The 23,960-nt window shown below is 43.4% G+C and overlaps 1 protein-coding gene and 1 long non-coding RNA gene across 5 annotated transcripts in view; one reads left to right on the forward strand and one right to left on the reverse strand.

Annotated features, from left to right (window-relative positions):
• The first annotated feature begins 1,239 nt into the window (after positions 1-1,239).
• DCDC2C (doublecortin domain containing 2C) overlaps positions 1,240-23,960 on the forward strand; it is a 54,932-nt gene continuing 32,211 nt past the window's right edge. The window contains exons 1-6 of one of the 3 annotated variants that reach the window (XM_081189123.1): positions 1,240-2,111; positions 4,741-4,792; positions 6,101-6,177; positions 11,282-11,413; positions 12,176-12,313; positions 18,285-18,333. In XM_081189123.1, coding sequence (XP_081045249.1) covers positions 1,813-2,111; positions 4,741-4,792; positions 6,101-6,177; positions 11,282-11,413; positions 12,176-12,313; positions 18,285-18,333 — 747 coding nt within the window. In that variant the 5' untranslated portion in view covers positions 1,240-1,812. The remainder of the gene's footprint in view (positions 2,112-4,740; positions 4,793-6,100; positions 6,178-11,281; positions 11,414-12,175; positions 12,314-18,284; positions 18,334-23,960) is intronic. The other 2 variants (XM_081189122.1, XM_081189124.1) reach the window with 2 other exon arrangements.
• Positions 16,871-20,522, reverse strand: LOC308584509. Of its 2 annotated transcripts, none has more exons than XR_014006860.1 (3): positions 20,140-20,522; positions 19,521-19,638; positions 16,871-16,943 (listed from the first exon to the last, which is right to left on the reverse strand). It is a non-coding gene; the product is annotated as an uncharacterized lncRNA (long non-coding RNA). The 2 variants fall into 2 exon arrangements; XR_014006861.1 differs by lacking the exon at positions 16,871-16,943 and adding an exon at positions 17,811-17,944.

A 23,960-nucleotide genomic window follows, 5' to 3' on the forward strand; every position in this document is an offset into this window, starting at 1 on the left:
ATAGGACTAAGCTTGGCCCGCTCTGAGTAAAACAGAGTTGAATCCCACCCATGGTGAAATCCTATGTATGTTTACACAGAAGCGTATCTCCAATGGGGCTCCCTCCCAGAGTTATTGGAAGATGCAGTCAGGGCTGGATTTAGGTTTGATAAGCTACTGAAGGTAATGGGGCCCTTTATACGTCCAGCTGTCCTTTGCCAACAACAAATTGTTGCTGTTTTTTGTGTTGAATATATGCTGTATGGTAATTTATGGACCTAATAGGTATCTAAAGCCATTTGCCACTGTTGCTGTATGTAGGTTTTATTTTATTTGTTTTTTATCTTATATTTTGGAAATGTACATCCAGATTTTTTTTCCTTTAAATTTTTTTGGGGTCCCCCAAGGGAGTGGGGCCCTAAACTATAGCTTGTTTAGCTATATGCTTAGCCTATGCGGTTATGGAAACAAACAAACAAACAAACAATTCCTTCCAGTAGCACCTTAGAGACCAACTAAGTTTGTTATTGGTATGAGCTTTCATGTGCATGCACACTTCTTCAGATACGGCTATGCTCGTTTACCTAGGAGTCAGCCGCAATGAACACGATTTGGCATTGCACTGGGAGGTTTAAAAAACGTTTGCTTGCTTGTATCCCTCTCTCTCACAAAGTCACGCCCTGAGCCGGCCTCCCCTTCCAATATCTTGCTTTCCAAACGATCAGGTCCCAGCTGATTCTTGCAAAAGAAAAAAAAGGGCGGAAGATCTGTTTCCTCCTTATTTTGAAATGCCCTCCCTTTCCCACAAGTGCATTTGCGTTGCTGCGAGAGATCTGCTGAAGGCTGTGCAGATTTAACAGGGCTGGCTCGTCGGTTCTTTCGACGAAGGAGGGAAACACACAACCTGGGTTTGGTTTTGTTTGCATCAAGGAGAGGGCATAGCAATAAGCCTAGGCGGGGCGCGAGGCTGCAGTCGATCTGTGTTGTGTGGGGAAAAGAATCAGGAGGAGAGGAGAGAGGGGATAACTTTGCACCCCCAGAATAGGGGGGGTGCGTAGTTGCAACTCTCTGAGGAGACAGTAATGAGGAGCAAGAGGAAGGCGCTGCGGGGTTTTCACCCTTTTATTTTAAGCTGGAAATGAAGCGCGCGGTGAGTGAGGACTTCTAGATAATGGAGAAACTCCCGAGGAAAGGGAGAGTTCTTGGTTTGAGGGGAGCTGCATGTGGCCATTTTCCTTGACCCATAAGTGGGGCAGGCGGGTCACTCGGTTGGCTCCAAAGGAAAGCCGCCGTGCGAGGAGGCGCGCGCCCGCACAAGTCTCGCGCTTCCCGCCTTCCAAGGCTTCGGGATCGCGCGCAGCCCTCAGGGCGCGCCTGGGAATCCCTTTGCAGCCTGAGCCACCTCCCTCCCTCTCCCAATGCGTTTCCAGGGAAACCCTTGTGGGGACCTATTTTGTTTGCTGAGGGCTGCAGTCACAATCCTGCCACACACATGGCGTGATGTCAGGCTTTTATGTATTGGGGGTATGAAGCTCAGGTGGGAGAGAGAAAGAGAGAGAGAGACAAAGTTACCCCCTGGAAGACTTTGGGGTGGGGGTGGGAGTGTCCCCACTTTGGTGCCACTATGAAGTAGGTGGTTAGAGGTCTGAACAGGAGATCTGCAGCCACCTCCTCTGCCCCAGTTCCCTTTGCTTTGGGGTGTATGGGAGGGGTCCTGGATTTGTTTATTGGGGTTTCCTTTCTTTTTTAAATGCACTGCTGTATATTTTGTGTTCTTCCCCAAACGCCACTCCTCCCCAGCCCTCACCGTCTGTCTGAACTGGTGACTTCAGTATGGTGGGAGCGACTCGGCCTCGAGCCGTCTATAGCTTGACAGACGTCACCCCTGCCCGGACGATTTGGGTGTACCGTAATGGCGACCCCTTCTATTTGGGAAGGAAGTTTGTGATCCACCACCGCTACGTGCCTAACTTTGAAGCCTTAATGATACAACTCAACGAAGGCGTGGCCACACCCTTTGGGGTGAGGAACATATACACACCCCGCCAAGGGCATTCAGTTATGGACCTGACCGACATTGAGCAAGGAGGCAGATACGTGGTTGCCGGCAGGGAAAGGTTTAGGAAACTGAAGTAAGTATGAAGAGGTTTGAACGGAGGCGATCAGGAACAATTTGGGTGTTGCAGATCCTGTAGTCTAGTGTATCAAAATGCGCAGGAACTTGAGATTTCTCTTCCATCGGAAACCGGAGTGGCTTGCCAAGACATGCACATTGTAGAGAATTTTAAAATGTTAGCCTTGCATATGAAAGGGTTGTCCCTGTATTTCCCAAGAAGATAGAATTGTAGAGCCTGGAAGGTCAGGAATCACAGCTAAGGAATCTCTGAGGTTGACAGCACAGCCATATTCCATTACCTAGGCTTGACACATGAATGTACTACACCAGAAAAAAGTGCCTGAGTTGCAAAAGGTTTCGTGTCCCCCCAGCGGCGTAGCGTGAGTTGTCAGCACCCGGGGCAACACAAGTAATTTGCGCCCCCTAATCTGGGGCAAGGCACGTAATTTGCGCCCCCCCAACCCCTAACCTGCGAGTTGCCGCTGGCGCTGCTGCCCAAACGACGCCGCTTGCCCGGAGGAGGAGGGGGGCAGAGAGGCGAGGAAAATGCAACGGCCCAGCAGCTGCAGCAGCAGTGGCGGAGGCGGGGCTGTGAGGAGGGGCTGCCTGGCGCGCGTCCTCCGCGGCGAGCGCTGAGAGCCGCTGCCTGCCGGGCGCCTTCAGCCGGGCGCCGCGAGACATGCAGCTCTGCTACAGCCTGCGCCCGAGGCTCTTCGGCGACTCCGGAGGCAGCGAGCGCGCCCCCCCCAGATGTTGCGCCCGGTGCGGCTTGCACCCCTTGCACCCCCCACGCTACGCCACTGTGTCCCCCTTCCCTCATGTGGACTTTGCCACCTTGCTTTGATTTTGCAATTCTGGCCTTTCAGATAGCTTACACTCTTTACAGAGAACGAATGCATCCAAACCCTACCTGTGTAGACATACGCAAATAGGGACTGGCCTCTTAATACAGGACTGAGGAACCTGTGGCGCTTCAGATGTTGCAGGACTGCTACTTCCTTCACTCCTGATTGTTTGCCAGGCTAGGGCTGATCGGAGTTGAATATAATCCAATAACATATGAAGGACTCCCTGTTCATTACTCTTAACGCAAACAACTTCTTTTTCTGCTTTGTGTCTTCTCCCTTTCCAGTGCTCTTTGATAGTGTTCACTATTATGCTCTCCGTTGCCAATCCTCTATCCTTCCCTCCTTCATTCCCTTGGTTACGAGCCCAAAACAAGTCTGCAGACTCTTATGATTACTTACTATTTCACTAAAGGGTGATTGAGTAAAAACATCTAAGATTTCCAACTTAAATGTGAATCTCCTGTCTGGAATACAACAGTAAAAAGCATTATACCAACGTGTTCCTGACATTGTTCTTGCTTGGTGAATTTAATGGAGAGAAGTGCAGGCAGAAATTGGAATCACTCACAGATAACAATTCTTTGAATACTGAAATGCAGCTTTCAAGGCCATTTATTTTAATTCTGAGCAGCGGTTTTGAGTAGGCTGTGTTTACATTCCTCTCTGTGTTGTAAGTGCAAACCCGTTTGATCAGATTTTTGTTTGAACCTACTTATGCCCTCACAAATGCAGGATGCCTGCTGTTTGCATTTGTTTATTAGTGTTTCAGGGCAGAGGAAATAAAATCCATTTCCTTGCTCTTCTCAGAGTTCAATACATTTGGAGTAAACATGAAATGCAGAGGTTTCACTGCAGGTTACAAGTTTGTAAAGTGCCTATAAATTTGTGAACTTGGATGCCTGTGAAGTGACTCTTCTTATGCATTTGAAGAATTGAAATTGACACCACACCACAGTAGATTTAAAATAAACTGAAAGATCCCAAGCACATTCTGTTTATGGGTATGGTAAAGTACAGTAACTTTACAGCGTCATTTTTATTATTATTTATGCTTACGCATTTTCTATGAGGCAGTCATTTGTGGAAAACTTGAATGTTTCTAAAACAACAATCTTGTGGAACCTTAAAGAGTAACAAGTTTATTATTTACTTTATTTATTTATTGAATTTATATACCACTCTATACTCCCAAGTCTCAGGGCAGTTCACAGAATAAAATCAGAATATAAATACCACAAAATACATAATCAAAATAAAAACAAAACCACCCAGGAACCCTCCCCCTCAACACATTTCAAAAGGGCATAAGATGTCAAAGGAATGTTTTTGACTGGTGCCTAAAGGTGTATAATAAAGGCGCCAGGCAAACTTCCCTGGGGAGAGCATTCCACAGATGGGGAGCCACTGCAGAAAAGGCCCCTTCTCGTGTTGCCACCCTCTGGACCTCTCCTGGAGGAGGCACACGAAGAAGGGCCTCAGAAGATGACCTCAGGGTCTGGGTAGGTGCATATGGATGGCATATAATGGCATAAACTTTTGTGGACTTATCCCTACTTCATCTACGTCAGTGAAAGCTTAAACCCTTTCTCTCCTGCTCTGAGACTTCAAAACGAGTTGCTCTTTCAAAGTCAGATGCCTGTATCTGGTGGTACAGCAGCCTCTTTTTCTAGTATTAGTTTGGACTAAGAAGATTCAGATAAATCAAGGTCCTGTATTCCGTGAGGCCAAAATGTTTAACTGAATTTGCAAGCTGTTGAATAACATTTTGTTTATTCTGATTATATTTTTCCTTTTAAGTTATTTCAGTATAGGGGCAAAGAAACCTCAAAGAAAGAAAAGGGATGAGGTGGTGAGTATTTGATCCAGTGGCGTTTTCATTTATTTGGCAGCAGGAAACGTTTGCTCAGTCTTCCTAACACCAACTCATTTAAATAGAGAAGTTCAAGGCACCTTTGAAGTTATGCTAAAGTCATGCTCAACTTCCATAAGCCCCAGCCAGCATTGCCCCAATGACCAGTGATTTTTAAATCCCTGGAGGACCGCAGGTTCCCCACCCTTCCTTTAGACCAGGGGTAGTCAACCTTTTTCGTGGGTGGTGCTGTGGGTTAAACCACAGAGCCTAGGACTTGCCAATCAGAAGGTCGGCTGTTCATATCCCCGCGACGGGGTGAGCTCCCGTTGCTCGGTCCCTGCTCCTGCCAACCTAGCAGTTCAAAAGCATGTCAAAGTGCAAGTGGATAAATAGGTACCGCTCCGGCGGGAAGGTAAACGGCGTTTCCGTGCGCTGCTCTGGTTCACCAGAAGTGGCTTAGTCATGCTGGCCACATGACCCGGAAGCTGTACGCCGGCTCCCTCGGCCAATAAAGCAAGATGAGCGCCACAACCCCAGAGTCGGTCATGACTGGACCTAATGGTCAGGGGTCCCTTTACCTTTAGTCAACCTTTTTATACTTACCGCCCACTAATGCTTTTTTCTTGATGGTAAAATTTCCTTACCGCCCACTAGTGCTGCAGTAACATGTGGTGTAGAACCCCCTACCGCCCACCTGGAATCCTGAAACGCCCACTAGTGGGCACTAGGGACCAGGTTGACTACTCCTGGTTTAGACTAACCATGATTTGTTCGAGTTTATGCAAAACTGCAAACAGTGGGTAGTTTAAAACTGGAAGCAAAGAAAAGAACCCCCACTCCCTTTCGATGCTGTTGTTTGGCCATAGAGAGACCTATAAGTTTGGCCATGGAGTAAATAGATAGCTGTTTTAGGGAGATTATAATCAGGAAGACAGTATTGGGGTGGAAAAGCTAACCTCTCTCCTCCCGCATACCTGTGGTCCCAGTCCAGATAGTTCACATGCATGGAACATCTGTTTTGCCTTGAAGGGAAGGAACTTCCTCCTTCTGCCTGATAGTGACTCTCCTTCTGTGGCAAACAGCAACTTTCAAAGGTTGCTGAAAAGGCAGTGGTTGTGACACAGTGTGTTACGAAGTGCAAATCATATATAAATTGGGACTTTAGGATCCTGGTAGATTTCTCCAACTTCTGACCAAGTGTAGCAGGTTAAATTATATCATTTTACTTATATATACTGCCTGCTTTAATTATTAAATTTTAGAAACATGTTGCATCATACAATTTGAGTTTCACTGTTTTTGCAGATTCGACCCGTGGTCCACAGTAATATAAAAGTACCTTCCAAATGGCAATCAAACTATAATAAGCCACTAAATATTAGGTAAGTAAGTAAATATTAGGTAAGTGGTTATTGTTGTTGTTTAAAAGTAGTGCATATATTATTAACAAATCCTCAGATGTTATCAATGTTCTTCTGAAATAAAAAATAACTATACAGATGGCTAGAGTGTTTGACTAGGATCTGTGTTCAAATCCTTAGTTAGGCATGAAGTTAACCAGGTGACCTTTGGCTAGTCATTGCCTGTGTCCGAAACATCACTGCTAGGCACGTCCAAAGTCCGCTTCGGGGGCCTAATTCAGCCAGCCGGCTAGTTTAATCTGGCCCCTGTGGCAGTTTATTTCCTGGGGTAAAATCCTAAAAAACCCCTCAACAACTTAAATCCTCAACACCTTTGGTTGGCCCTCACGGCCCTTCACTTCATCAAATCTGGCCCTCTTTGAAAAAAGTTTAGACACCCACTGCATGGCATAAACCATGGCTCGCCATGCACAAAGACTGGGGACAAATAAACAACAACCCCCAGCTTAATGTTACCTATGAACAGGTGCAGGTAATCTTGGGCCATCTAGATCAGTGTTTTTCAACCTTTTTTGGGCAAAGGCACACTTGTTTCATGAAAAAAATCACGAGGCACACCACCATTAGAAAATGTTAAAAAATTTAACTCTGTGCCTATATTGACTATATATAAAGTAATTCTCTTGAATAGGAATCAAATAAACACAAATCAAATAAACACAAACACTTAACATCAGTGGTGGGATTCAAAAAATTTAGTAACCAGTTCCGACATTCAAGCATGGTTTAATATTTTTTTCTTTAATGGCAAACAAAAACGTTGCGGACTGTTCTCTGCTCAGCGGGGATCGATCCGCTGATCCCCGCTGAGCCGGCGGATGACAGCTCCGTGTCCGCACTGTGTGCAGAGAGGGAGATGTCAGAGCCCCGCTGCTCTCTATGGGGAATCGGATGAGAGCGGACCGCCTGTCCACTCTCATCCGATCCCATGCGATCTGATCCCCACCCAGGACGGATGGAAAATAGGGTGGACACAGTCCGGCGCCCGCCTAGTGGGTGAAAATGTGACATTATTTTTTAAAAAAATCTTTCGATTTTTTCAATTTTTCCCACGGCACACCAGGCAACATCTCGCGGCACACTAGTGTGCCGCGGAACAGTGGTTGAAAAACACTGATCTAGATGTCCCTGAGCAATTCGCATCATCCTTGGCTGTTGACCATGTGCACTGGTCTTATGGGAGTTGTAGTTCAGTAACATCCGAGGGCCTGAAGTTTCCCACACTTGCCTCAGAACAAGGGCTGCAAATGGGCACGACAGTCTTTGCTCCCTTTGTGTGCTGGTGGGAAGGAGCAAAACTATTGGGCACATTCATGGTAAATGATTAACTGTGGTTTACCATGGTATTCAGATGGGGCTGCTACCTCTCAGCCTAGGATGGCATAGGATTGCTGTGGACAGTGCTTTTTTTCTAGAAACCTAACTCACCATGATGTTACAGTAAGTTCTACTCTTTTTAACAACAGCAAAACAGAGGTTCCAGTACTGCGTACCCTTGAGTGCCCCTTAAAATCAAAGCACTGGTTGTGGGGAGAGAATCGTGTATACCGCCCTGGGCTCCTTGGAGAATGGGTGGGATAAAAATACACGGAATAAATTACAGAACTTAAGTTTGTCTCCATGTGAGAGACGTTTTGCAGAGCAAGCTGCTGTCTTTAGTTCTTTTGTAGGACAAGGAATGTAAGCAGAGTTTCAGCATTCACAGCAACTAGTATTTGAACAATTTGTATTGCTTATCTGGATTGACGAGGATCATGTAAAGACGATCTAATTCTCACTTTTTCAGACTTCTGAGTTATGTAAAGAAAAATGGCAGGGATGGGTGTGTTTAAAAGTACTTGAAAATGGGTTGGGATATCCTTGACCAGAAGGACTAAGAAATACTTTCTTTAGACTATTCATATTTATTATTGGTCCAATATATTTGTAAATAAAATTCATTTTAATTTAGGGTCCATGGTTTGTATCTATGCCCTGAGAATTCCACTAGATGGCCCCAAATATCCTCTGATAGCAACCTCTGTGGCTTGTAGAATTTTGTTTTAAATATAAGCAGCCAAATATAAATATTTGACTTGAGAGTTAATCTGAAATCAAGCTGGATTTAAGTTTGTTGGTGTCTCTGGTAACGCTTCTCTCTTACATAATAGATGGTAGTTCATATTTATGGATGGATGTTCTGTATTATTTTGTTAATACTATTGCCACAAGTCTGTCATTGCCTTTTGCTTGAACAATAAACCTATTTGTTTTGAGACCAGAATTGTATATCAGATCATGGAGGTTTGTACCTTGCAATTTTGGGTACATAGCTGTACTGTGGGTGATATTTGAATATGTATAAGATAAAAATGCACTTGTAACCACACACACACAATAACAGTTCTTGTAATGTGAATTAAATATCTGTTGAGGTCCTGTTACTTGTGATGTTTAGGAACTGTATTCAACTAAGTTGTTACCTTAATCAGAGTAGACTCATTGAAATTAATGAACTTAAGTCTGTGCACACATTAGTGGCTTAAAACACATCGAGGTTGCTTTCTCTCTGTGCTTTTCAAGTTCAGTTTGCCTGTTGCTGTGCAGATTAGCATGGCTTGATGTGTATTGAAGCCACGTGCTGTGTGCCCACACCAGTAAGTGGAAACTGGGTAGTGATGTCTTCACCTTATGAAATTGCCGAACTGTTTCCCCACACAGTTTCCACCCCTGGAAATTCATAAGGAAACCTCAAATGTACAGACCCAGGTTTCAATGTGTTCAAGTTGCCTTTAAGGTGGCTTGGGAGAAAGAACACCAATTCACAGTATTTCGCTAGAAACTACAGGATAATTCTGGACAAATTTATGTGTACACGGATTCAAAAATGAGTGGTTGTGGCACAAAAGAACCAGAGTAAAATCATCATGTCTGTTAACTTCAGTGGATTTAGTAAATAGGATAAAATGGGAGAGGCAGGGGCGTTTATGCTGACTTAATTTCTTTAGAGGAAAAGGTGGAATCTAATTGTGATAAATTATTAGCTTAGAAAATCATGCAGCGCTATTCTTTGGAATGAAGCAGAGAGCTGTAATATCAAATCCTCAAATATACTGCTAACTAGCCAGATTGTGATCTTTGCTGCCCCAGAATGAACCTTCTCATTTTCTGTCTTATCTCTCTGCAGTCTTTAGGCCAGGGGGTAACAGGTTAGAAGCAAGTATGAAATACTCTATTAGAAGCCAAATTAACCAGCTGAATGGTTAGCAGAATCTTAAAAGCTTGAGCTTTGCAGCTCTCTTAGTTTCCGTCAAGAAAAGCCAGTTTATGCATAAAAGACTTCTGGAGCAGGGTCGGCTGTAATGGGAATACTGTAGACTGGAAAGAACACCTCTGAGTCAGTCTCTCACCCCAAAAGTAATGAACCATAGCACTTGACAGACTTAAAGAGGAGCTTCATCCAGGTGACAATCAACACTGTGTCTGTAAAGATACAATTAAAAACCAGGCAGCAGCGGCGTAGCGTGAGTTGTCAGCACCCGGGGCAACGCAAGTAATTTGCGCCCCCTAACCCGGGGCAAGGCAAGTAATTTGCGCCCCCCTAACCCCTAACCTGCGAGTTGCCGCTGGCGCTGCCGCCCAAACGACGCCGCTTGCCCGGAGGAGGAGGGGGGCAGAGAGGCGAGGAAAATGCAACGGCCCAGCAGCTGCAGCAGCACCGGCGGAGGCGGGGCTGTGAGGAGGGGCTGCCTGGCGCGTCCTCCGCGGCGAGCGCTGAGAGCCGCTGCCTGCCGGGCGCCTTCAGCCCGGACGCGCGCACAGCTCGTCGGTTCCGCGAGACATGCGGCTCCGCTACAGCCTGCGCCCGAGGCTCTTCGGCGACTCCGGAGGCAGCGAGCGCGCCCCCCCCCCCAGATGTTGCGCCCGGTGCGGCCGGCACCCCTGGCACCCCCCACGCTACGCCACTGCCAGGCAGCATCTAGCACAACATGTTGCTGTTGCTACAACAGCATATAATTAAGTGGTCCACCAAGACCCTCAGCAATTCTGAAGTGATCTATGGGGAAAAGTTTGAGAACCACTGCCATAATGTAGTTTTATTGATACACTCTGTGATGCTAAAGCAGGATGTGAAAGTAGGTTGGGGTCAAGTATACAGATCTTTAGCACTGCTTATATTATTGTAGTCATAGTTAACCCAGCCTTATATATCAGATGTGTTGTTTAGCTTTTCATATGAGAGAGTAGAACTACTACCCCTTTTGTGTTGCCCTTTCGTAGTAACATGCTTTAAGGAAGTTAACAGCAGTGTTTAAGAAAAATCCTTTCAGCAAATCTTGTTGCTGTATTGTGTGTGTTGGCTCTTGGTTTGATTACACTATTACTGTAGGAGGAATGATGCCCCACTACACAGACACACTTTAAGCAGGGGAAAATAGAGGAGTGGAGATTTGGAATAGCCATTCTCCAAAAATATATAGGTACTTCAACTGGCTTAGTGTCTGTCTGTGATTTATCCAAACTTTTGCTTCTTTTCAAAGCTTTTGCAGCCCAGTTCCTAATCATATTTACTCAGAAGTAAGTCCCATTGATTTCATTTATACTTAACTTCCAGGTCAGTATACTTAAGATTACAGCTTTAGTCTCAAAGTGGTTCCATGGATCTTTGCAGGTAGAGGAAGAGCCATTTTCTAATGTGAGCTTCACTGAAGAAATCAATTGATTCTATTATCTCTTTAAAAGGATTGTGGTTTATTTCCTCTGGGAATTGTTGAGGACATCTTTTGTCGGTATAGGAGAAAGTAATTGAATTTTCAAAGGCTGTATCTTCCTTGGGTTCTCCACCTGAACGTATTTCACTTTTGTTTCCCCTATCATGTCAGATGGAAATGGGTGAAAATATACAATACTATCTGATGAGTTAAAATGTTTTCTCAGAGAGGTTGAGATTTGAAGCTTGTCCCTGAAATGTAACTAGCTGGATTCCTAATGAAACATATCCTTATCAAAGTAATTTTCTAAATACAGTATTTTCCCCCAGAAGTTTCCTTACTTAAAATAGCTTGTTCATATGTCTTTTTGATAGTGTTTTCACAAACAGAGACATGTTGATACCGCCTGTGAAAATTCTCCTTCCCAAGTTCACGCTCAAAAGTTGGAACGGTGTCCTTGGATTGATAAATGAAAAAGTATCTTCTCGCTCTGGGGGTATCCACAGGTAAGCAGTGCTTATGTGGCTAATGTCATGTGTGCACAACTTCTGAAGACAGTGGTGGGAGTACATCAGATGCAGAGTAGATGGGATTGTATACACAGCCTTAGATTACTTTAAAAGCAGCTGAGTCACATTCATAAGACAGCAAGTATCTGAATGCCAGCTCCTGAGGAGCAACAGCAAGAGAGTTATATTGCCCACATGCCCTACTTGTGGGCTTTCTATAGTTATTTGGGTGGCCAGCATTGTGTCTGCACTGGGCCAGTGTAGTCTTCATGGGTGTAGCCAAGACTTGGGGGGGGGGGCAAGCCTTTTGTTAGGCAGAGGGCCTTCTCGGTGGTGGCGCCTGCCCTGTGGAATGCCCTCCCATCAGATATCAAGGAAATAAACAATTATCTTGACTTTTAGAAGACATCTGAAGGCAGTCCTGTTTAGGGATTTTTTTAATGTTTATTCTGTTTTTAATCAGTTGGGAGCTGATTATTGAGGGCAGGACTCTTGTTTGGGACGGGGCAGAACCTCAGTTATGTATTTTTATTTATTTGTATTGATTCAGGAGGAGCAGCTGCCTTTACCTGCCTCCCCCTTGGCTACGCCCTGGTAGTCTTTGGAAATTGCTTCAGAAAAATGGAACCGATTTTCTTGGTTTTTCCAAAGTTATAATTAAACAAGCTGGTAGTGGAGCTGATAATTATGCACACTGGAGGGACTGTATTCTGTTGATAGGTATAATATACTTACTTTTTGAATATTCATTTCTTACAGACTGTTTACATTAAATGGCCAGTCTGTACATGGGTCTGATGAGCTAGAACATAACCATTTCTACGTTGCATGCGGCAAAGAAAAATTTCAGCCTTTGCCGTACTGGCAGCATCCTAGAGTTCCAGAAGATATTCGGCGGTGAGCAGAATATTAATAATTTAACTTAATTGATGTTAGATTGCTGGGATGTTAAAAACTGACATTATACCTCCTGCCCCCCCCTTGCTGGGTTTAGTATAAGTATTTTGCTAATTTGGATTTCAGCCCTTTTAGTAGAAGTTAGTGTTGCTAAATTGTTGCTAAATTGTTCCAAATTCTATTGAAATCTGTAAACATTAAGCACCTGAGTCCTGTGAAACCATCTTAGAATGTTGCTTTCTTTATTGTAGGGAGTTTTTAGGGACAGGACGAACTCTTGTTTTCTTAGGCATTCGATAGATTCACTTTCATATTCATGTCACTTGGGATTTAAGTGCTAAACATTTTTTGGGGTTTCTTTTAATGGGAAAGGGCAAACGCTACAGGACAAGTGACTTCGTAATAGTTGAGAAGCACAGGAAATATGAAATGGTTTGGAAAGGTTTACATATATTGAAAGCAGCAGCTTGATCCCACAGCAATCCCATTGCCTCAAATGATTGGTTCATAGCACTTCTATTTTGCACCAGTGGTATTTATTTATTTTTATTTTTATTTTTATTAATTTTCCATTTCCATTTCATAACATTTAAATACATCTTTGTTATTCACATATGTTTTTACTCATATGAGCTAATCGACTTCCCTCCCTCCTGTCTAATGGTTTCCCTAATTCCCTAACTGTTGTTAATTGTTTACAAATTTCCTTCAAATATTGTACAAATTTACTCCAATCTTTTTGGAAGGCTTGTTCGTGCTGGTTTTGGATTTTCCTGGTCAGTTCCGCCAGTTCTGCATATTCCACCATCTTTATCTGCCCCTCTTCTATTGTTGGTAATTCCTGCTGCTTCCATTTTTGGGCTAAAAGAATCCTTGTTGCCATTGTTGCATACATAAATAATTTCTGATCTTTTTGGGGGGATTTCTTTATCTACTATACCCAATGAAAATGCTTCTGGTTGTTTTTTTTAAACAAATGTACTTTAGTAAATTTTCTTTAACTCATTATATATCATTTCCCAGTAAGTTTTACTTTACTGCATGTCCACCAGATATGATAGAAATTTCCATCCATTTCTTTACATTTCCTTATTTCTAGTCTTATACATTTTAGCAAGTTTAGTTGGTGTTATATACCATCTATACATCATTATCATAACCTTTTCTTTTAAAGCACTACAGGCAATAAATTGAATTCCTTCGTTCCATAACTTTCCCCATGACTCTAACTGAATATTATAACCAAAATCCTTAGCCCATTTATGGATATGTTTACATTTCATACTAAACCATGTCTTAGCACTGCAAACACTGGTTGGGCTTCCGCCCTACCCCTGCCTTTCCTGCACTCCTTGCGTCCACCCGTAAAAAAACACACACACGAATCCAGCCACTGTAGTCTGTTAAGGATTTCTGGGAATTGTAACTGTCAAGAGAAAACTACAATGCCCAGAATTCTTTGAGAGAGAATGTGCTTTGAATGTGCTTTAAAGGCATAGTGTGTACACACTCCTAGTAGGAGCACTTTGGCAGCTTTGGGTGCATTTAAATTGAGTCATTGCATTCAAACCCAGGATCGTGGTTTTACCACTAACCTCTGTGGTTTACCACTAACCTCTGTGGTTCTGAAGCTGGCTTGTTCTTACAGAGAACTTACATTTTACTATTTATATCAGGCTTCCTCAACCTTGGCCTCCAGATGTTTTGAGACTACAATTCCTATCATCCCTGTCCACTGGTCCTGCTAGCTAGGGATCATGGGAGTTGTAGGCCAAAAACATCTTGAGGGCCGAGGCTGAGGAAGCCTGATTTATATCATAGAGGTGATAGACCCTGCATGGTAGTAAAATCGATGAGGAGTAAATTATAGATCTACTTCAGTGCAAATCTTCAATGAATAAAGTGCATCATGGTTTGATTCCTCCCCCCTTTTTATTTTTGCGGGAAGAAGTTTTTAAACTGTTAAAAGTTTTTAAACTGAGCATAGTTAGTGGAAACCACTAACTACCATCAAAGTAACAGGGTAGGGGGTGCAAAACAAACCCAGAAAACTAGAGGGAACTTGATCTTGCAGTCAGCGCAGCACAAGAGATACTACTTTGTGAAAGAATTGGAGAACGTTGGATTCATTTCAGTGGATTTGTCTACTAGCCAGCAGCTGTTAGGATCTCTTCTTCTCTGTTTTCTTTTCAGTGCTACCCTCCTTTTCCCCCCTTTGTGGAAGAATCAAGCAGTGAGTCTGAGCCATTGCGGCTGCTCCTCCCCCCTTTTCAGAGCTTTTGCTCTGACAGGACACAGAAAGGGAGCTGGATGTGTTGAAAGCATAGCACAACTCTTGTGTTCACTGCTCTAGCCTGGCCGCCTCTCTGAGTGAACTTGCTTGAGGAACATAGGATTCACAGAACAGTTGGAAAGGGGATCCCAAGGGTTGTTGAGTCCAACTCGCTGCAGTGCAGTAACCTCAACTAAAGCATCCATAACAGATGACCATTCAGCCTCTGCTTATGAAAGTACCACCTAAGTCAGGCATCCCCAAACTTGGCCCTCTAGATGTTTTGGGACTACAATTCCAATTCCACCACTGGTCCTGTTAGCTAGGGATGGTGGGAGTTGTAGTCCCAAAACAGCTGGAGGGCCGAGTGTGGGGATGCCTGACCTAAGTCAACAGAAATGTGCAAGAGATTTGTAGGCTTCTTTCAACCTGGCCAGCATCCTTTGCAGGCACACTGAAGGCATGTTCTAGAAGCCTCTATGCCATAGTGTCTATAGTGTTGCACCCTGCAGAGCCAGAGGGCTCACAGGAGTTTGATTTCGCAGAAGAACCAAGGAAAGTCTAAAACGCCAGAGTGAGCACTTCTGGTGCTTTTATTGAAGAGCACCTGTGGGACGGACTCCACAGCAAGAGATGGCTTAGTCCAGAGATGGACTGTCCGCACTGCATACATTCATTATACAATGGAATAGCATTTGTCACACGGGAAAACAGGTGGCAAATGCCCAAACATTGCCAATGTTTCTCCTCTCTGTGCCCAACCTCCCAGGCCCACAGATAAGGGTACCATCCAAGCAGGCCAATTAGTGGAGATCAAAGCAAGCTGTGTATGAGCTCCATGCTACAGCTTACTACCAATTAAGGATGGGGTCATCTTGAGTACCAACATGGCGTAAGCAGAGCACCTGGAACAGTCCACCTTTGGTTCAGCACATGTAGATGGCACCTGGTGGGAGCTCTTCTTTGCTCTTTTGCCCCTGAGCAACTGTTATCTAGCCATGTTGACTTGAATTACCGTAGTTCAGATGGCCAAGTATTTCCCCATTGTTTTTATTCCATCCCACAGTAATGTTTGTTATCTCACCACAGTTTACTTTCTGTGTCTGAAGCTGGTTTTGAAGCGATTAGGCATCCTTGCAACATATGTCAATAACTCTCCCACAATGTTGGGAGAGTTTTCTTGGTCTGTGGTTCAGGTCCCCCCCCCCCCCCAGCTTTCATACTGATCCAATTAGGCTTGTGTAAAATAAAACAGATATTCTTAGTGTTTGTTCCCCAACCTAAATGCCTTCATCTCTTTGCTTATGATGTTATGGTTGAGGGCAGCTCATTTTCAGGAAACACTTGTCATAGAACATTCTTTAATGTATTTCCATTTGCTCTGATTTCGCTCAAGAGCTAAATCCTGAAGGTCCATTCCTGAAGGTCAGTCAGACCATCTTGTTAGAATGCTTTTTTTTTTTTTGCCCCAGTCACTCTCTATCAGATTCCTTTAGCTGAGAGACACCAGGTGACTGACTTCTTGGAGCTCTGCCCACACTTTCATTAAGCCGCCTTATCTTGATATAGGCCTTGACTTAGATCCTTCTTTGTAAAAGTTATTCACATTCTCTCACTCTCTACTTAAATACAGTCATACCTCAGGTTACAGACGCTTCAGGTTGCATTTTTTCGGGGTATGGATGCGCCAAAACCCGTAGTACTGGAATGGGTTACTTCCAGGTTTTGGCGGTTGCGCATGCACAGAAGCGCTAAATCGTGCTTTGCGCATGAGCGCCAAATCGCAACCCGTGCGTGCACAGATGCACTGCTGCGGGTTGCGAATGCTGCGGGTTGTGAACATGCATCCTGCACGGATCACGTTCGCAACCCGAGCGTCCACTGTAATGGTTATTCATTCATTTTGTACTCAGGGTTATGCCCAGTGTGTTTTTGTTTTTGTTTTGTTTCTTGTTTTTTTTGTGGGCGCAACTTTTGTGCATAAGCTCTGGACTTTGTAGAAAGCTACAAAGGGGCCGAGTTGCACAGTTATGCAGATTACAGCCTTACTATTTTCAGCCATGGTTATAAATAGAAAGGCAGTCTGTCCCACCAATTAAGCTTATTGCTTCAGCTGAGTGTAAACTCTTCCTAGAAACTGCAGTAGTGAGCGACAGTACAGGATCCAGGCAGGCAGTAGCCTTGTTTCTGTAAATATAGTAAGAGCTGCATTTTTATTTTTATTTTGTTTAAAACTTATGGCAGAATTATTGACAGCAGATCTGCTTCACTTAGCAAATGCTTCTGACATAGAGGTCAACAGCTTTCTCTTTCTCTTATAAAATAGAGCAGTATTCCTTCTTTACAACCACAGGTTTGCTGCATTAGACAGAAAGTTTGGTCTGTTATCTATTCCAATATCCTGAGTAAATTTGTTTTCATGTTTAAAAATATATAGCATACATACTTTATAGAGAAGCTTTTGAATATATCGTCCTTCAACCTTCCTTTTTCCTGTTTCTCCAACTTCCCTGCCCCATTTTTTTTATTAAAAAAAATGAATCATGGATATAAAATCAATTATGCCTGATCAATAGATGGTATGAAATATTCTTAATTTGCACAGTTTATTCCAACTGCAGAATTTGGGGTCCTTTCTTGCAGAATTTACAAAATTTGAGGCACAGAATACATAGGCTGACTGTGTGTAGTCACTCCCTGCTTTTGGCACTGCATATGATAAATAAATTGTAATGCTGTACCTATCTGCGCAGACATTTGTCTCACTGGTCTATCAGTTTGAAGCCAGAAACCATGGTTGCCTGCCCTAAATTTTTGCAGCCCTACTTTAGTGTTCAGTTTCAGGAATAAAGAAAATGTTAGAAGATGGTTTTGTTTTTTGTTCTTTGAATTGCTGCTGCCTAACAAGTGTCTAAACATTACCTGGCACGGTCTCTAGTAATCACTCCCTTCAGAAGCAAAATGTTTGCACCCTTAAAAAAGTACTATATCAAACAGTGACATTTGTAACTTCCAGAAGCCAACTGGATGTTGGTGCCTCTTAGAGGAATAAATGATGGTGGAAGCATTTACATGCCTTCAGATATCGATAAACAGTTTTCTAAGCAGAAAGAACATGCCTAGGGGAAGTTGTAGGAAGGAAGCTTCTACCCATAACTACTCATCACATTGTTTGTGGACTATGGAAGTTAAGCACCAAGCACCAAAGGATTTGAACCAGGAGTGTTAGAGACCAGGCAATAGTTCCTTAGTTGTTATCACCAGGAGTGCGTGAGCTGCAGGTGCTTACAGCCTGCAGAGTTTTGAATTCGCTTGATTTCCGAGTCTTTAGGGGCAGCCCATCTTATTGGTCCACCATCCTGGCTGTTTTCAGACCAGTGCAAAACATCAAACCAAGCAATACGTCCTGGCTTGTCTGCGGGCAATTGGTTATTGCCTGAGATAGACCTGCAGTTATCATGTAGACGAGGGATGGCTAACCTGTGATTCTTCGGATGCTGTTGATCTACAGCTCCCATCATCCCTGACCATTGGTCATTCTGGCCAGGGCTGATGTGAGTCAGAATTCATATAGGCAATACTTAAGTTTGTACTACCTTTAAAGATAATGGCATTTTAAAACAAGATGGTTGTCCTAACAATATTGAGCTTTACACTGATAAATATTCACATTAAGTAAATTACACTTTATATTTTTAGGTATTATTCTAACACACCTGGACCTCTAGAAAGGCCCCCTCCGAAAAAGGTAAGATTATTTATAATGGCTTTTAAACATTCTTATATGCTCTCCTCTCCTCCCATTTAAAAACGCGGCATCAAAAGCTGCTCACTGTCGAACAAACAAGTTTCGGATGAATTCAAGTTGGGCACATCCAAATGAATTTCAATCTCTGGCCCAACTTCAAGGATTTGCAAGGCTCTGCAGTCTACATGTAGCTCTGCATGGACAATGTGTGTGAATTACTACACAGTGGTACCTCTGGTTACGAACTTAATTCATTCCGGAGGTCCGTTCTTAACCTGAAACTGTTCTTAACCTGAGGTACCATTTTAGCTAATGGGGCCTTCTGCTGCCGCCACGCTGCCGGTGTGTGATTTCTGTTCTCATCCTGAGGTAAAGTTCTTGACCCGAGGTACTACTTCAGGGTTAGCGGAGTCTGTAACCCAAAGTGTTTGTAACCTGAGGTGTTCGTAACCCGAGGTACCACTGTAGTTGGGATCCAATGAACTGCACGGCTCAGTCTGTGCTGTGAAGGAGATATTTCCTCCCTTGCCACAGTGCCAGCTGCGTTCATTACTCAGGTAGCTTTGAACAGCAGATTGTGATATGCCAGAGATCTCATCTTCAAAGGGGTGTGTGTGTGTGTACGTGGAATCAAAAATCCTAGGGCATGCTTAAACTGTTAAGTGTGATTAAAGTACCATACTTTTCCGTGTATAAGACGATGCTTTTTACTCTAAAATAATGTTCAAAATCTGGGCTCATCTTATACATGGATAGCATTTTCTTAAATCAGAGTCCCCCAAAATAGGGGACGTCTTATACATGGGGGCGTCTTATAGACAGAAAAATATGGTAGCTCTTTGAATCCTATCCATTGTCATTAGCAAGAAAGGCAATGACCATTCATGCTTCTCCAATATGTGTGCAACCGTTCAAGTGTGCATCACCGCAACCTGGAAGTGGCCAGAAAAGGGGGTGGGACAGGGGCAGAGCAGGCTTATGCATACTCCACTGGTGTGTGTGTGTGTGGGGGGGGTGTCTGTCCCCCCACCTTGTTGTTTCATTTTCCTTGTATTGTGTGATTTGCAGTACATTTATCACAGTCTGTTTCCCTGCAAAATTTCTTTGCGCTACAATAATACTTTATTTCAAAATTGTCTCCTTTTAATAGCAAATGCGCAAATAAGGAAAAAATCTCTTTAAAATACCTTCAATTGTGTTCGAACGCTATAGTCTTGTTCTTTATATTATTATAGGCTTTGGGCCATTTTTTCCCCCATGTGGGTGAATCTTATAGTTATCAGAACTACCTGAGTTTGGAATTATCTGTAATAAGAAGAAGTAAAACATGAAGAAGAAATGTTTTTAATGTGAGATGGCAAACAGTAAAAAGAAGCAACTTTTATTAAAGAATGTGAGTTGCCTAAAGCCACCAAGTTTTGGGTTGAACTGAGTTTGCGTGAGGTATTTTTTCTCAGTCCTAATCATGCCCAGCTGCTATTCTAGGGGGTCACCAACTTCTTGAACCAGTGAGCACATTCTGAGTTTTGAGAGACTGCTGTGGGCTCCAGTCACAAAATGGCGGGGGGGGGGGGATAATTCAATATGGCTGCTGTTGGGAGGTGTCTCACACAAAATTAGAGAGGGGACGGTCATGGTAAAGCTTTCCCCTAATTGCATTTCTATACCAGAAGAGGCTTAACCTGTTGAATTTCTGCCTGCCTGTACAGCTGTTAAAGGCAAATCCGCTTTTCTCCAATGCCAACTCTGAACCAAAGTCCAGACTGCCACTTAAATGGGAGGAATCCCCGTAAAACGTGAACTTACTTCTGAGTAGACCTGGATACCATTGGACTGTAACTTAACTGTACAGTGAATACTTAATGAGTGCTTGGTCTTTAGCTGCCTAAAGCTCTCTGCAAAGTGAATCACATTTGCCTTTTGTGGAGATTTGTATTGCCTGGCGTTCAAAAGCCTCACTTTTAAAGTGCCTTCGGAGTGATGAGGGTATTTGGTTCTAGTGATGTCATAAAGGCACTAGCCAGCAGTCAGCCCTTAGCAGTCAATCATACACCTGTAGTCTTCCATTTGGGATATGTTTTCACAGCCACCAAAGCAAAAACACCCACCTCATTCTGAAAATGCTATGACTAAACAGTCGGTAGTTGCAATCCTGTATCCACATACCTTGGAGCAAGCCCTGCTAAACTCAGTGGGGCTTATTTTTGACTTGATATATAGGTTTGCTTGCTTTGTTGGGTCAGACTTGCATGTGAAACCTTATTTGTCCTATAAAAGACATCCTTATCAATATTGCTTTTTATTGACTGAAAGGAAGGCTAGTTGTAGGTCTTCTCACCCAATATTTGCTTGTTTTCACATTTTGTTTTAACCTTTGTATACTGCTTTTCACCAAAAAGCAACATTTGCGTGGACAGGCGGAGTCCCCAGGTACCGAGCGGCCCCCCCCCGTCATGTGGAATAATGACTCAAGACAATGTGCTATGGAATTAAATTGGCCACAACTTTATTAAATTTCAAATGTGGGTAGACCTTGGCTCAGGCATTGGGCGTTCTCCCTCCCCAGTCCCCAGCCGGGGACCTAGGGAGCATCAGGGTTATCTAGTGTTTGTATGGGGGATGGGCCGGCTCTGGAGAACATATGTTCAACATATGTTCATACGTTACGCCGCCGCCGCAGGGGAGAGCAATGATGACCTTTCGGCGTACGGTCAAAGCCTCCCTTCAGAAACCCCTTTACCGGGGAACCCTGGTATCGCCGCTGCAAGAGGAAGATGGACAAAAGGATTCCGCCCAAGGCCTGATACTGCCAAAGTTGTGACGTTTTGCTACGGGAAAGGCGAAACCTGCCAATGCAGGGAAATTCCTTTCCGGCCCTTTGACAGCGACCTTAACGTAGCAGTGCCCGCAAACCTGTAAGAAAAGTTAACCTGCAAAACCTGTGAAGAAAAGTTAACCTGCAAAATAAGGCATTAACTGAGGGTGGGTAGGGTGGGAGAAGCTCTGGAGCCAAGTGAGGATTCCCAGGTAAGATCCTCCCTCTATTGTGTGGGCAGGTAATCCCTCCCCTACCTGGTCTGGTCTCCTTGGCAACGCTTCCCCCAAGTGGGATTGGACAACTGACTGGGGTAGGCGGAGACCTCCAGGTATCCCACCTGAGGGAAGGCAAAGCCAAGCCTATGCTGTTGGGGCCGCTCCAGATCTAGGGGCTGCACGCGTCCACGCAAAGGGCGCCCCCCGTTTTATGCGGGGAGCGGTCATTAACTAAAATAGTAACATAATGTAGTAATACAACACTTTGTCATTTTCTTGGAAAGGAAGTAAAGAGTTACAACTTGTTTGCTTGTTTGTGTGTTCAGATATATAGCCCTCTTATCATATGGGCTTAAGATGGATAGTAACGTATTAGGTTTTAAAAGTTATATAATTAAATTCAGAGCAGCAGTGGGGAACTTCTGGCCTGCAGGCCTAATCCAGCCAGCCACATCCTTCAAGCTGCTCTGCCAGGCCTGTCCCGGAGCCTCACCCACCTATTAATCACCCCATGTGATTTTATGGCTTTTTTGGGGGGGGTGTCGTTTTATGGCTTTTACCATTAGTCATCTTGCCATGACTAATGGATCATTTGGTGCATCTACCATGTTTTAATCATTAGATTGAAAACAAGCCCTTAAAGAGCTGGCAAAGTAATAATGTTATCTCTGATCTTAGCACTAAGCACCACAGCACAGCACTAAGATAAGAGAGATAAGCGCTAGAATGAGAGTGGTGGGAACATAGTGCTAAGATCTGGAGAGAAAATTCCTCTGGCAGAGAGATCTTTGTAGCCACCTGCAGACATGTGCTATAGTGGAGAAAGAGCTGGAAATGTGCTCTGTGCGTTTGTGTGCATTTTTCTTTTTTTAAGGATTCATTTTGTTTCGCCCTGCTCACCACTGGAATGTGGCCCGCATTGTCACAGATCGTGAAAATGATAGAGATCATCATCAGGTTTTGCAATGGATAAAGCAGGCTGTAGCTCATGTTGCAGAATATGTCGGTCGTAGTTCATGCCACAATAAATGTGTTAAGGTTGTGTGTGTGTGTGTTTAATGCAAAAGATCTCTTACAAGTAAATTTATCTTCTGTCTTGAAGTTGAGTCATGAGAAGAATTTCCAAACTATGTAATAAAGATGGTGGTGATTTATATTGTGTATCAGGGGGCCCTTTAATTTTCTCTCTCCGCATGGTGTGATGTATTATGTGCCACAGCACTGATACTACTGCACCCTCCCTCATGCCAGTGCAGGTAGCCAAGCCTAGGCAAATCCCAGGCATATGTAAGAGACAGATATCATTCAGCTCACAGGCAGTGAATCTGTTATAGACTCACTCTGCGGCTCCTGGCTTTGGACTGTAATGTGTTGGTAGTTGCATAAAGTGGTATTGGGCTCTCATGCATTCTTTGAATTGTATGCCTGTGAGGTTGAGAAGGAGGGTAACATAAATGCAGCACGTTGTCTTTGCGAATCGAAATCTAATTTGTTTACCTACTTATTTCAGTTTTGTAATAGGTATTAGAGTCATGAAGCTAGTGGAAGAGTAATAAAACAGTAGTTAAAAAAAGGCTTTAGGAAACAGCAACAGGGAATAATTTGTTTACATGTCTTCTGATGCTGCAAAATGTCCCTGTTAATATTAAAACCTGTAATAAAAATGCAAATAGTGGTGTTTGCATATATTTTAACACTTTTGTTGATTTATTGAATGCATGCATTTTTACATTAAATGCTAGACCTAATTTGAACACTTGCCTGCCTGCCTGCCTCTCTCAGTATAAGTATATATGTGTTTGTACACAAACATACTGGTATATACATACATACATACATACATACATAACATAAGTACTAAAGAGAAACTGTAGAAGGTGAAAAAAATAACATTAAGGGAAGCTTCCGTTTCAGTTAGTTGGGGAAGAGAGCTATATCATAGGAACTTAACCAATAAAACCCAGCAGTTTAATGCTTTATGCCAGAGACGTAAAGTCCAGAGAAGAATGTTTGCTTCAGAGCTGACATTTCAGATTAGTAATTCCAGGGACAGGGCTGTATCTCACAATAAATGTGAAACATTCCCTGTCATCAGTCAAGATCATGAAGAGGCTGCGCTAGAGTTCAAATGTTAGCCAGTCTTCCATTTTAATAAATGCTCAGATTAAATGTGTGCTGTATGATGAAGTATGTAGGCTCCCACTCAAATGATGAGATTCACTTGGGAAAACAGCCAAATGTCTTCTGGTTCGCCTTCCACTTTGTTATGGCAAGAGAGAGATTGATTTTCAGAATAGGCTGACACTTTCCTTCATGTAGGCTTGCTGAATACCCCAGTCACTTGGCCCTTGAAAAGCTACTTTTCTTTGCTGTCTTGTACAACTTTGGTATCTCATACAAGCTTTGTGTACTTTTTGATGTTTTGAATTGTTTATGGCTACTTTTGTTATGCTTGTCATTATGCATTTGTTAAATGTGTTGTAAGCCATCTTGAGCATGGTCTTAACTTTGGATAGGCAGCATACAAATAAAATGGTTGATTGACTGATTAATAATTTTAAAATGTATTGAGATTATTGCAGTACAGTGGTACC

This window comes from Podarcis bocagei (assembly GCF_964188305.1).
Source record: "Podarcis bocagei genome assembly, chromosome: 3".
In the NCBI taxonomy this organism is placed as follows: Eukaryota; Metazoa; Chordata; class Lepidosauria; order Squamata; family Lacertidae; genus Podarcis; species Podarcis bocagei.